General features: G+C 42.4%; 1 protein-coding gene across 1 annotated transcript in view; it reads right to left on the bottom strand.

Annotated features, from left to right (window-relative positions):
• Window positions 1-14194, bottom strand: part of ATP8B3 (ATPase phospholipid transporting 8B3) — a 1018530-nt gene that overhangs the window by 296918 nt on the left and 707418 nt on the right. Inside the window, exon 21 of the mRNA XM_073686335.1 lies at window positions 7175-7316. Within this exon, the coding sequence (XP_073542436.1) occupies window positions 7175-7316 (142 nt within the window). The remainder of the gene's footprint in view (window positions 1-7174; window positions 7317-14194) is intronic.

Below are 14194 nucleotides of genomic sequence, written 5' to 3'. Positions count from 1 at the left end.
CTGACTGACTGAGCCATCTCTGACCATATCACCCCTGACTGACTGCACCCCCCTCCTCCATATCACCCCTGAATGACTAAGCCCCCTCCCCATATTACCCCTGACTGACTGAGCCCCTTCTCCCCATATCACCACTGACTGACTGAGCCCCCTCTCTCGGTATTATCCCTGACTGAGTCCCCTCACCCTCTATCACCCCTGACTGAGCCCTCTCTCCCAGTATCACCACTGACTAACTGAACCCTCGCTGAGCCCCCTCTCCCTGTATCACCCCTGACTGACTTAATGTTTTGTTCCATCAATACTAACAAAATGAGACACTTCTTAAAAATTTCTGGCCTTATAGGTGGCAGAGAGATTTCTGGAAAAGTATTTTTATGTGTATTTACATAATGTATTTGCTGTGGGATTTCTACAATGGAAATCTCACAACAAATTAACAGCGGAAATATCCACACAGATATTGTGCAGATATTGCTGCATATACTACTCTGCAAATGATGCACCTTTACCACTGACTTTATCCTTTGTATTGCAAAGGATAAAATCAGCGGTGAAAAGAGATGGGCGAACCCGAATGGTAAAGTTCAGGGTCCGCACTGGACACCAAGTGTCCATGCACGGACTTCTCCCAGAAGTCCATGTTACTGCTCGGGTTTCACAACTTGGACAAAGTTTGTTGAAAGGCTGCAGTGCAGCCAATCAACAAGCTTTTCCAGTGTGGGTACTTCCGGCTCAATCACAGCCATGACAAGTACTGCAGCCCACACCATTTTTTTTAATTTATTTAAATAGTTTAAAAGAACAGCGTGAATCTCCCCCCACGATTATTTTTGATAACCAGCCAAGCTGGGGTCTGGTATTCTGAGACTGGGAAGGGGCCATGGATATTGGCCTTCTCCAGCCTAAAAATAGCAGCCCCCACCCACCCCAGAAAAGGCGCATTCATTAGATGCGCCAATTCTGGTGCTTTGCCGGGCTCTTTCCACTTTCCCTGGTGCGGTGGCAAGTGGGGTAATAGTTTTGGGGTTGATGTCAACTGTTTTATGTCCACTAACAACAAGCCCAGGGTTTAGTAATGGAGAGGCATCTATAAGACACCCTCATTACTAACCCCATAATCAAAAGTAAGAAAGACACACACAGAAAAAAGTCCTTGTTTTATTTTTATATTAACCATTTTATCTGGTTTCAGGTGTGATTTTCAAATTGCCCACACCTGTTACTTGCCACAGGTGAGTTTGAATGAGCATCACATGCTTGAAACAAAGTGGTTAACCCACAATTTTGGAAAGGTGACAACAATTTTGTCTGGCCCATTTTTGCTGTTTTGTTTGAATTTATGTCCAATTTGCCGTTTTATCTCAATTTTATTTGTGTTGTTCCAATACACACAAAGGAAATAAACATGTGCATAGTATAACAAAACATGTGTAATAGCAGTAATTTTCTGGGATAAATATTTCATTTTCTGGAACAATGTCAAGGGTGCCAACATTTTCAGCCATGATTGTATAGACAATATGACGGCCTCACAACTCCCGATATACAGTATGATGGCCCTACAGACTCCTATGCACAGTATAATGCCCTTATAGCTACCTATATACAGTATGATTGCACCTACAGCTCCCTAAATACAGTATGATGCACCCACAGATCTCTATATATATACGGAATGATGTCTCTACAGCGACCTTGTCACAGTATTGATGTTCCCCACCGTTTCCTATACACAGTATGAAGCTTCTACAGCTCCCAATATAGAGAATGATGGTCCATAGCTCTTTATATACTGTACAATGTGCCCCCATAGCCCACTATATACAGCATGGTGCCCCCACAGCTCCCTATATACATTATAATGCTACTACAGCTCCCTCTATACAGTATAATTCCCCCATAATCTCTTACACACAATATTATGTCCCCCCCAGTTCCCCTATATACAGTATGATGCTACCACAGCTCCCTGTATACAGCATGATATCCTCATAGCCACCTACAGTGGGGAAAATAAGTATTTGATACACTGCCGATTTTGCAAGTTTTCCCACCTACAATGAATGGAGAGGTCTGTAATTGCTGAGCTTATGTTCTACAACCTCTATATAGTGCTCAACATTGATAGAGCCTTACAAGATGTGTAAACTGCCCATGGCATAGGACCTCATACAGTGCCATACCATCAGAGATGCAGGCTTTTGAATTGTGCGTTGATAACAAGTCAAGTTGGATGGTCCCTCTCCACTTGATTCTGTAGGACATGGGGTCCGTGGTTTCCTTAAAAAATTTCAAATTTGTATTCATCTGACCACAGAATAGTTTTCCGTTTTGCGTGACTCCATGTTAAATGAGCTTTGGCCCAGATAACACAGCAGCGTTTTTGAATTGTGTTGATATATGGCTTCTTTGATTCTTCTCTGCATAACAAAACTTTAACTTGTATTTGTAGATTACACAGCAAACTGTGTTCACAGACAGTGATTTATGGAAGTATTCCTGAGTTGTTTAGATTGTTGAACCTCTGACCATCTTTGTTTCTGAGAGCCTCTGCCTCTCAAACACATGTCACGCAAGGTGAGGGAAAGACTAAGTGCAACACGAAGGGAAGAGAGAAAGGAAGCCCAAACATTAGGGAAAGGGGGAGTGGAGACCCCTAGGCAGATCTAATATCACCCTACCTACCCTACCATCCCTATATAGGTTCCACACCTATCGTCGAGCAGGAACCTAAGTCCTGAATGTCCCTAGAGCTTGGTCCTAGATAGGTAGGGGACAGGGTGAGCACTAGTAAAGCCAAACTACAAACTATAGACAACAAGGTAGACGAACAAAGGGGATACACTTAGCTTGAGCAGACACCAGAGAGATAACGCCAACTGTCCTCCAAGGGCACGAGAGAAGAAACTAGCCAGCTGCTAGTGCTCCAAGCCAACACAGAGGCACATAGAACTATCACCGGCGCCTCTCTGGAGAAACTAAGAGTTTTTAACTACCAAGTAAGAGTGTGTCAATCAGCATCAGAAAGTGGAGGTAGCTGCTGGGTCCTAAAGGAAGATGGATATAACAATACTAAAGAGATGAGAGGATCAAGAAGGTGTCTGCAATGCCAAGCGCAGTGACCTTCTGCAGCCGGCTCCAGAGCGACTGTCTGTCACACCTGACACACCCGTGACAACACGCTTTTCTTATAGTCATGTGACTTAGTTGAAAATTGACCTTCCAGCTGTTTTTCATTAGTAAGACTTACTTTTGCAGCATTTTCTTAACCCTGTCCTAACATTTTTGTGAGGTGTTGCTGCCATCATATTATAAATTTGTGATTTTTTTTTCAAATTAAATAAAAACATGTCTAACTTTCAACTTCTAATATATGTTTTAAGTTTTGTTGCGAATAAAATATGGCTATAAAAGATTTCCAAGTCATTGCATTATTTTTTCTTTACATTTTACAAAAATCTTTTTGAAATGGAGTTGTTCAATACTTTGATCACATTGATAATGTGTTTAACTGACAGGTAGACTATTAGACAATTGACAATGACAATGGCACTTGAGGAGTTAAAGTGCTTGGATTGGAGCTAGCTCTACCCCAAGCAGCCACAATAGGAGCTTAGCTCCGAATTACAGACGACCCCTGCTGAAGATGGCAAGGGCACAGCACCTATAAAAGTGCCATCCCTGGGACATATCTGTATGTATATTGTGGTAAACAACTTGCAAAATGGATATTAGTAAACCATATATGAAAACAATTGATGTACATGTAGTAGCTTAACAACATCAGAATAAGGTTTGGATACAATTTTGCAGGTCCCAACATTGGCATCGGCAAATTTGGATATTTCCCTTTAGGAGCCTTTTTCGTAGATTGCATTAATTGGTCTTCTTATGGTGCAAATGATCACAAAATAATTCTTCACATTATAGATGTAATTTGTGGACAATTAGGGCAGGGATACACTGCCGTATTTCACGTCCGAGGATCGCATAGTAAACCTTGTACTGGCCAGCACCTCTCCTGACCTGAGCTAAACAGCTGCATAGAAATCCATCATGCTGTCATGCTCAGGTCAGGAGAGGTGCCAGCGATCATCGCACGAGTTATATAGCTGTGTGCCACTGGCCTTACAGTCAACACACAGGTACAGTGGCAAAAATAAGTATTTGATTCACTGCCGATTTTGCAAGTTTTCCCGCCTACAAAGAATGGAGAGGTCTGTAATTTTTATCATAGTACACTTCAACTGTGAGAGACAGAATCTTAAAATAAAAACCAGAAAATCACACTGTATGATTTTTACATAATTAATTTGCATTTTATGGCATGAAATGGTTTGCAGTTACTGAGGTTAGACGTTTCCTGTAGCTCTTGACCAAGTTTGCACACACTGCAGCAGGGATTTTGGCCCATTCCTCCATACAGATCTTCTCCAGCTGTGTCAGGTTTCGGGGCTGTCGCTGGACAACATTGAATTTTAGCTCTCTACGAAGATTTTCTATTGGGTTCAGGTCTGAAGACTGGCTAGGCCACTCCAGGACCTTGAAATGGTTGTTACGGAGCCACTCATTATGCAACCTAAACTTGGATAAAAAATCCAAAAAACGCTTGCAAATATATAAAACAACATTCTTTATTGAAAAATCTTTAAAATACAAAAGGTACAACAATTATTCAAAGGTAAGTAGAGGAGATTCAAGAAGTTGTGGATAAATGTGGCCCAGTTGCTCTGGCTGTGTGTTTTGGGTCATTGTCTTGCTGCAAGACCCAGACATGACTCATCTTCAATGGTCTTACTGAGGAAAGGAGGTTGTTGGCCAAAATCTTGTGAGACATGACCCCATCCTTCCTCCCTTCAATAAGGTGCTGTCGTCCTGGCCCCTTTGCAGAAAAGCACCCCCAAAGTGTGATGTTTCCCCTACCATGCTTCACGGTTGAGAAGGTGTTCTTGGGATTGTACTCATCCATCTTCTTCCTCCAAACACGGCGATTAGAGTTGATACCAAAAAGTTCTATTTTGGTCTCATCTGACCAAATAACCTTCTCTTATGCCTCCTCTAGATCATCCAGATGTTCACTGGCAAACTTCAAATGGGCCTGGACATGTGCTGGCATGAGCAAGGGGACGTTGTGTGCCCTGCAGGATTTTAATCCAGGTGTAGTGTGTTACTAATGGGAATGTTTGAGGCTGTGGTCCCAGCTTTCTTCAGGTCATTGATTAGGTCCTCCCGTGAAGTTCTGGGCTGATTCCTGACCTTTCTGAGAATCATCCTTACCCCACGAGGCAAGATCTTGCAAGGAGCCCCAGACTGAGGAAGAATGACAGTAATCTTGGGTTTCTTTCATTTTCGATTAATTGTGTCAACAGTTGTCTTCTCACCAAGCTGCTTTCCTATTGTCCTGTAGACCATCCCAGCCTTGGGCAGGTCTACAATTTTGTCCCTGGTGTTCTTAGACAGCTCTTTGGTCTTGGCCATGGTGGAGAGGTTGGAGTATGATTGACTTAGTGTGAGGACAGGTGTCTTTTATACAGGTAACGAGTTCAAACAGGTGCAATTAATAGAGGTAATGAGTGCAGAGTAGGAGGGCTTCCTAAAGAAAAACTAACAGGTCTGTGAGAGTCAGAATTCTTGATGGTTTCGTAGGTTGTCAAATACTTATTTCATGCAATAAAATGCAATTTAATTATGTAAAAATCATACAATTCTGTTTTTTATTTTTATATTCTGTCTCTCACAGTTGAAGTGTACCTACGATTAAAATTACAGATCTCTCCATTCCTTATGTGGGAAAACTTGCAAAATTGGCAGTGTATCAAATACTTATTTTACCCATTGTAGGTGCTCTAAGCAGAAACTAAATATAGTACTTTACAGAACAGTTCAAACTTAGGATGGGGTGGAAAATTTTGGTCAAAAGTAGAGAATGATATTAAAAGATCTTGAAAACCAATGTTATTCAAATTGATGAGGCAGCAGTTGGTATCAATGTATTTAGTGTTCTCAGAATTAAATGTTTTTTCAGGAGTGCATCACTCCCTTGCCTCCCAATCTCCTGATTGGGGGTGATTGGCAGGTGGGTAGTCCTGATTGAGTCACAATTCAGACAGCATCGTCACGTTGTTGGTATGAAGTGTGTGTGCTCTGATGCTGCAACAAGTTCAGTAGTGAAGAGCTTGTAAGCACTGGTCAGGTTCAGCCACTGCTAATAGATGCCATTAGTGGCCAGTTCCCTTGACAACCAGTGGTAAACAATAAGGCTATATTCACACATTGTGTTTTTGCGGCATTTTTCTCTGCAGCAAATCCTGCTCTCTTGGCAGTGAAGTTACTGCCTCACAAAAGCAGGTTTTCCTGAGATTTTGCTGCATTTTTTTGCTGCGTTTTTGGTGCGGTTTTTATTGCAGTTTTTTCAGTGTTCATTTGTCTCTTGTGAATGCTGTTAAAGTTTAGTGGCAAAAAAATAACCTAATTCAACTTCCTCAAGGTTTGGCAACAAAAACGCAGCAAAACCTGATACCTGCTTTTTTCAGCATTTTTTTTCCACTACCCATTGATTTCAATGAAATAATGCTGAAAAAAATGCTGAAAGAAGTGACATGCTGCATTTTGAAAAACCCAAGGTTTTGCACAAAATACTGAGGACAAAAAAACCAAGGTGTGTGCATGAGATTTCTGAAATCTCATAGACTTTGCCGGTACTGCAAAACGCAGCTGAATTTGCCTAAAAAAAATTACAAATAAGCAACTGAAAAAACGCAACATGTGAACATAGCCTTAAAATAAAAGTGGCACTAACAGAAAGATGGAGGCATATTTTAATAAAAAGTTATTTGCAACAAAATGCTTGTTTTTAAAAGCACTTTACAAATGTCGCCATCTTAGAAGATAGGATTAACCTTTTCAAAGAGTCTCCCCATTATTGATTGGTATGGAATATTGTTTGATGTGGTTTGAACTCTTAGACCTCACCAGCATAATCAGCCCCCCAATCACCCACTGCGCATGGAAAAACTGCAATGAGGCCTTCATACTGAGTATTAACGAGGATCTGAAGAGGATGCCATAACGTGATGATACTTGAGAACTTTCTATGATGTGAAAAACCCTTTCCCATTTTTCTTTTTCATGCTCTATTTTTCTTTTTTACTAAAGAAAGATTGGTATTTACCATGAAATCTCCAGTCACCACAAGTGCCATCTTTCTGGCCAGCAAACTGTCACTATGCTTTCGGAAGATGGTGTTATCCAGAAGATCTTGCCCACTACCAGAGAGATTGTTGTTGAGCTCCCAGTATTCATCTAGGATATCACTGATGATGTAAGCAAACCAGGTTTCTTAATGTTAAAACAATGTACTTTAACATAAGCATATTAAGCCATCATAAGCAGAAGCAGAACAAGTTATGCTTTATTACTTCAAACTATAAATCATTTTATGCAACATCATTTAGCAACACTCTACACAGTTTTTGTACAGACATTTGGTAAACAGACTGGTTTGCTCCTATTCCACGCTAGTAAACAGTAATATCTTAAAGAAGGACTCCTCTTAAAGAGTTTAACTTCTTAATATATTTCAATTATCATATTCTATAGTGCTGTGTACTTACAATTGCTCATTTTGCCTTTCTACCCTGATAATTCTTCTCTTTTCTCTGCTCTATGTAGAAACAGGAAGTCTCTAGTCCCTGCATTTATCATTCCCCTCTTGGACCCATCTTAATCCTCCTCACCCTGCTAGGGATTTTTGCAGTGACTCATGGCTCATAAAGGGAAAATTGACTTCCTGTTGTTACACAGAGCTTAGAAGGATTCAGCTAGTCAGTTTTGAAACATGTGATGTCATAGGCCTAATGGAAAACAGAAGAATTATCTGGGTAGAAAGGGAAAATGAGCAATTGTAAGTACACAGTGCTATATAATATGAGGATTACAATGTATTGAGGATAAAAATTTTGATGGGAGTGCTTCTTTAAGAACTCGCTTATTTTGTACTTTAAATACTAAGCATTATTTTTTTATCTTTTTTGTACATTTTTCTTAAGAGGGGAGTAGAAAACAGAGTGATGACCAGCTCATGCAGCCGCTGACCACTGATCAGTCACACTTATCACTGTTAGTAAATATATAGGTATTATGTTAGCATTAATGGTCTGTAGTGTTGAGCGAGTATGTTCTGTTCCGAGTATGCTTGGGTGAGCACCGAGTATTTACAGCTGCTCGGTGATATGGTTGAATCATTCCATTGTGCATGATTTGCAACTGTTTGACAGCTTTATTACATGTGAGGAACGTGTAAGAAATAGACATTCCTCACATGTAATAAAGCTGTCAAAAAGTTGCAAATCATGCACACGGGAGCGATTCAACCATATCACCGAGCAGCTATAAATACTTGGAGCTCGGCCCGAGCATACTCTGCGAAAGGGTTAATAGAACATACTCGCTCAACACTAATGATCTGTGAAATTACTTTGCTGAAAACATGGAATATGCATTGGTGACACAAAGGTTCTCTCTCAAAAGTCTGTTGACTCTTTGTTCTCCAATCCATCCTTCCCATGGGGATTGCCAAAGACCATCTCCTTCACTGAAGGCATTCCTGATTTCATCACATTCCCTTGAACTTTCCTCTGCTAGCTCTCACTTTTTGTGAAAAAAGAAAAAACTGGGGTCTTGCTGTAAGCGCTGTTCCAGAATTGGTAAACCAGAAGTTTGCTCAAAAATGTATGTTTATAAATAGACGTTTAGTGTGTAACTTGAATCATAATCATGTTCCAAAACTCAAATAAAATCATTATCATACGACAAATAATAAACAGTCATTAATAGTAACATGCGTCTCAACTAGTAATAATGATGGTTTTTATTTTTTTATAGCGCCAACATATTCCGCAGCGCTTTACAATTCAGACAATTTACGGACATTATCGGCACTGTCCCCATTGGGGCTCACAATCTACATTCCCTATCAGTTTGTCTTTGTAGTGTAGGAGGAAACCCAGGCAAACACGGGGAGAACATACAAACTCCTTGCAGATATTGTCCATGGTGGGATTTGAACCCAGGACCCCAGCCACTGAGCGACGGTGCACAGTCACAGCGCATTTCGTACTCGCAAGGAATACTTCCTCAGGTACTTGTGATGGGTGTAGTAATGGAATTGCGCATAAATGCTCTGTAAACCACCAATTTGGTAAAAGTAAAAGATCACAAGGGAGAGTTTTACAAGAATCAACATAATGCATATTAGCCCCTTTCAAACTTCATATATTGGATCCCTGTGTATGATGCCAACTCAGGAGCTGAGCTACTCCTGCTGACCTTAACCCTTTAATTGTCACTGCCAATTACTTTCAGTGGCAAATAAAGGGCACTGTCTGAGGGTAAGTTTTGCTCATGCCGATTAACCACCCCATGTCACGAATGCCCCTGCGCCTGCCATGATGGTGTTTGTGTGAAGATCATCCTGTGGATTGGCTTCATAAGAGACTATACAGTTGTTTAGTTTAGTTTACATACCCCGGCAGAATTTTTGCTTTCTTGGCCTTGTTTCAGAGAATATGAATGACAACAAAAAAACTTTTTGTCCACTCATGGTTATTGGTTGGGTGAAGCCATTTATTGTCAAACTACTGTGCTTTCTCTTTTTAAATCTTAATGACAACCAAAATCATCCAAATGACCCTGATCAAAAGTTCACATACCCCAGTTCTTAATACCTTGTATTGCCCCCTCTAACATCAATGACAGCTTGAAGTCTTTTGTTGTAGTTGTGGATGAGCTTCTTTATTTTCTCAGATGGTAAAGCTGCCAATTCTTCTTGGCAAAAAGCCTCCAGTTCCTGTAAATTCCAGGGCTGTCTAGCATGAACTGCGCGCTTGAGTTCTCCCCAGAGTGGCTCAATGATATTGAGGTCAGGAGACTGAGATAGCCACTCCAGAACCTTCACTTTGTTCTGCTGTAGCCAATGACAGGTCAACTTGGCCTTGTGTTTTGGATCGGTGTCATGTTGGAACGTCCAAGTATGTCCCATCCGCAGCTTCCGGGCTGATGAGTGCAAATTTGCCTCCAGTATTTTCTGATAACGTGCTGCATTCATCTTTCCTTCAATTTTTACCAAGTTTCCTGTGCCTTTGTAGCTCACACATCCCCAAAACATCAGCAATCCACCTCCATGCTTTACTGTAGGAATGGTGTTCCTTCCATCATAGGTCTTGTTGACCTCTCTCCAAATGTAACATTTGTGGTTGTGGCCAAAAGGTTCAATTTTGGTCTCATCACTCCAAATTACCTTATTTGTTAATCACAGTTTGAACGCTGCTGACTGGCATTATCAATTCCTTGGATATTTTTTTGTATCTCTTTCCTGTATTATACAGTTCAACTACCTTTTCCCGTAGTTCCATTGACAATTTTTTTGCTTTCCCCATGACTCACAATCCAGAAACGTCAGTGGCTAGATGAAAGCTGCAAGAGTCTGTGTGGATCCCAGAAACTTACTCAGCTTTTATGCACACACACTGATTACAAGCAAACAGGTCACAGGTGAGGATGTTACCTTTAGTATCCATTCAAACCCATTTGTGTCAAATTCTGTGCATGTTATCAGGCCAAAATCAGCAGGGTATGTGAACTTTTGATCAGGGTCATTTGGATGTTTTTGGTTGTCATTAAGATTTAAAAAGAGAAAACACAGTAGTTTTACAATAAATGGCTTCACCCAACCAATAACCATGAGTGGAGAAAAAGTTTTTTTGTTAACATTCATATTCTCTGAAACAAGGCCAAGAAAGGAAAAATTCTGCCGGGGTATGTAAACTTTTGAGCACAACTGTATGTACTACAATCCTTTGATGTTGCAGTATTTGGTATAAGTTATCAGACATTCACAGTTTCGAGTCCCATAAACAGACAAAAAAATAAAGTTAAAAAATAGTTTTTAAAAATATATAAAAAATTCTTAAATTTGATAATTCGAATTACCCACTTTTCCATCCATTAAATATAAAGAAAAAATAAATAACTTATATGTAGTGTTGAGCATTCCGATACTGTAATATCGGGTATCGGCCGATATTCGCGGTATCGGAATTCCGATACTTAATTCCGATACTTTTACAATATCGGATACCGAAATCGGAAGTTCCCATAATGCCTGCGCTTTGCAGTGTCTCTGAAGGATGACAAGTTGGATGGCAGCGCGATCCAGCCTGTCATCAGAATGCCATCCCAGCGGGGGAGAATTCTCCTGATTGTTTAAAAGCCGGCGCGCGGTAAAAAGCCGCCGGCTTTTAAACAATCACACAGCCCCATACTGCTTCCCCGCAGCCTCCCACCCCGATCCTCCGCTCCCCTCGCCACCTCCAATCCCAATCGTAAATTAGGACCGGGCGGGGAGCGCAGCACCAAGGAGCGAAGGACCCGGGCGGGGAAGCCGGCAGTGAAAAGACTTCACCGCCGGCTTTCCCGTTCTGTGCTGCGCTTTCCCGCCGGTTATTTCAAATGAACAGCTGAGGTATCAGGTGATGCCGATCAGCTGTTCATTTGAAGTCGCCGCGGTGCCCTCAGAGGGTTCATGTGAGTTCATGCTTCACTGCATGAACTCACATGAACTTTCCCACGGCCGCACAGGTCAGCCTCACCTCCCAGACCCGTCATGATTAGTGTGTGTGCGGGGTGTGTGTGCGGGGTGTGTGTGCGGGGTGTGTGTGCGATGTTTGTGCGGGTGTGCGCGGTGTCTGTGCGTGCAGGCAGACATAGGCCGATGTGACACTACTACTCCCATCGGCCTATGTCTGTCCCCCGTCCACTTGTGCCAGCAGGATCAGCTCGATGGGAGCAGTAGTTCCCATCAGCCTGATCCTGCTATTTAAATTGCCCTACTGTGTCCCCAATAAATGTTAAATACATGTCATTGGTGGCCAGTGGTTACCTAAAAGAAATTAGTTCATACATTACCTGTCCCCGCCGATCGCCACCTAAAATAAAGTAAAAAATAAAAAACTACACCTATACTCACCTAGACACCTAATTCCCCGAAGCCATCGATCTCCTGTAATAAAATATAAAATAATAAACCACAACCTTATCCTTACCCCTCCGTAGTAGTCCACGAGTGTCCCACGAAGATCTCCAGTTCAGAGCAGCCACATAGAATGTGACCGCTCTGAACCGCTGCCGCCGCTAGAATGACGGGGCCGTAAGGGTTCACCGAAGTTCAGGCAGCGCTGCTCCGGTTAGCTCCTTTACGGCCCTGCTGTATCGTGAGAAATTCCCACGGTACAGCAGTGCCGTAAAGGAGGTCTCCGGAGCTGCGCTGCCTGAATGCACTCCGGTGACCTCAGTCAGTGGCTCCCGCTGCCGGGAGCGGACGTGTTCCCGGCAGCGTGAGCTTACAGCAGCCATGCACAGCTGTCACCATCTCCAGATGTGACAGCTGTGCATGGGAGATCAGCGCAGGAACGTGGACAGGTAACTATTATTTTTAGTAAACTAAGAATTAAATAAAATTGTGTGTTTTATTTCAAATAAATTATTTTTTTCTGGGTGTAGTGTGTGTTTTTTCTTTTTAACACTTTGTAGGTTAGTAATGGGGGTGTCTTATAGACGCCCATCATTACTAACCTTGGCTTCATGGCAGCTGGCGCTGACATGAACCCCACCACTATTACCCCTTGCCACCGCACCAGGGCAGCGTGGAAGAGCGAGGCTAAGTGCCAGAATTGGCGCATCCTATGGATGCGCCATTTCTGGGGCGGCTGACGGCTGGTGTTTCTAGCCTGGGAGGGGGCCATTATTCATGGCACCCTTCCTGGGCTATTAATATCAGCCCCCAGCTGTCTGCCTAGCCTTTGCTAGTTATTAAAATAGGGGGGACCCCACGTAATTTTTTTTTGGGGGGTCCCCCATTTTAATAGCTAGTAAAGGCTAGGTATTCAGCTGGGGGCTGATATTAGTAGCCTGGGAAGCTCCGTGGGTTTTACCCCCTTCCCAGGCTTCAAACATCTGCCCCAGCCGTCTGCTTAACCTCCGCTAGAGACTAAAATTATGGGGGATCCCACGCCATTTTTTTTTTAAATAAATCCTTTATTTTAACACTAAATGACATTTGAGGAGTTAATAAAGATGCAGTCCCTAAATTATTATTTATTTTTTAATTAATTTTTCCCAAAACTTTTGACGTGGGCTTCGCCATATTTTTGTATGCCAGCCAGGTACAGCATCCAGCTTCTATGAACGCGCCATGGGGGGGCTGCAGACTGCAATTTTCAGCGGGGGGGCAGAAAGCTTGGGCCTCCCTGCGCTGCAGATTCCATCCCCCAGCTGTCTAGTTGTACCTGGCTGGACACAAAAATAGGGAGAAGCTCCACGTTTTGTTTTTTTTAATTATTTCATGAAATTCATGGAATAATTAAGAAAAAAAGGGCTTCCCTATATTGTTGTGTCCAACCAGGTACAAATAGGCAGCTGGTGGTTGGGGGCAGCCCGTTCCTGCCTGCTGTACCTGGCTGGACACAAATATAGTGCAAAGCCCCACGTCAATTTTTTTTAAATTATTTCAGGAAATTCATGAAATAATTTAAAAAAAAAATGCGTGGGGCTTCGCCCTATTTTTGTGCCCAGCCAGATACAACTAGGCAGCTGGGGGCTGGAATCCGCAGCGCAGGGAGACCCAAGCTTTCTGGGCCACCCCCGCTGCAAATTGCAGTCCGCAGCCGCCCCAGAAAATGTCGCGTTCATAGAAGCGCCATCTTCTGGCGCTGTACCCAACTCATCCAGGGCCCTGGTGCGGTGGCTCACTGGGTAATAAAGGGGTTAAGGCCAGCTTGGCATTATCAGCTGGCCCTAAGCCCGAAATTCATGGGGTCACGCCAATATTAGACATGACCACCATGAATTTCTAGTAAAGTATTTAAAAAAAACACAACACCCAGAATAAAGTCCTTTAATTGAAATAAACACACAATTCTTTATTGTTCTAAATTAAACCATACTTACCATCACGCCCATTCCAGCTGAAGCCAACGATCTCCTGCAATAAAAGTAAAATAATAAAGCAACCTCATCCTTACCTTTCCATGGCTCCCATGACAGCTTCAGCTCTGCTACATCGAGATGACAGGCTGGACCGCAGCAGAACGCTGCCATCCATCCTGTCATCCCGCAGACACTGAGAAGCGCAGGC

The sequence above is a fragment of the Phyllobates terribilis genome, unplaced genomic scaffold (assembly GCF_046119375.1).
Source record: "Phyllobates terribilis strain yellow unplaced genomic scaffold, ASM4611937v1 Scaffold_1__5_contigs__length_1240528914, whole genome shotgun sequence".
NCBI classification, from domain to species: domain Eukaryota; kingdom Metazoa; phylum Chordata; class Amphibia; order Anura; family Dendrobatidae; genus Phyllobates; species Phyllobates terribilis.
Note: the sequence above shows the minus strand (reverse complement) of the source record. Positions and strands in the feature narration are given on the sequence as shown.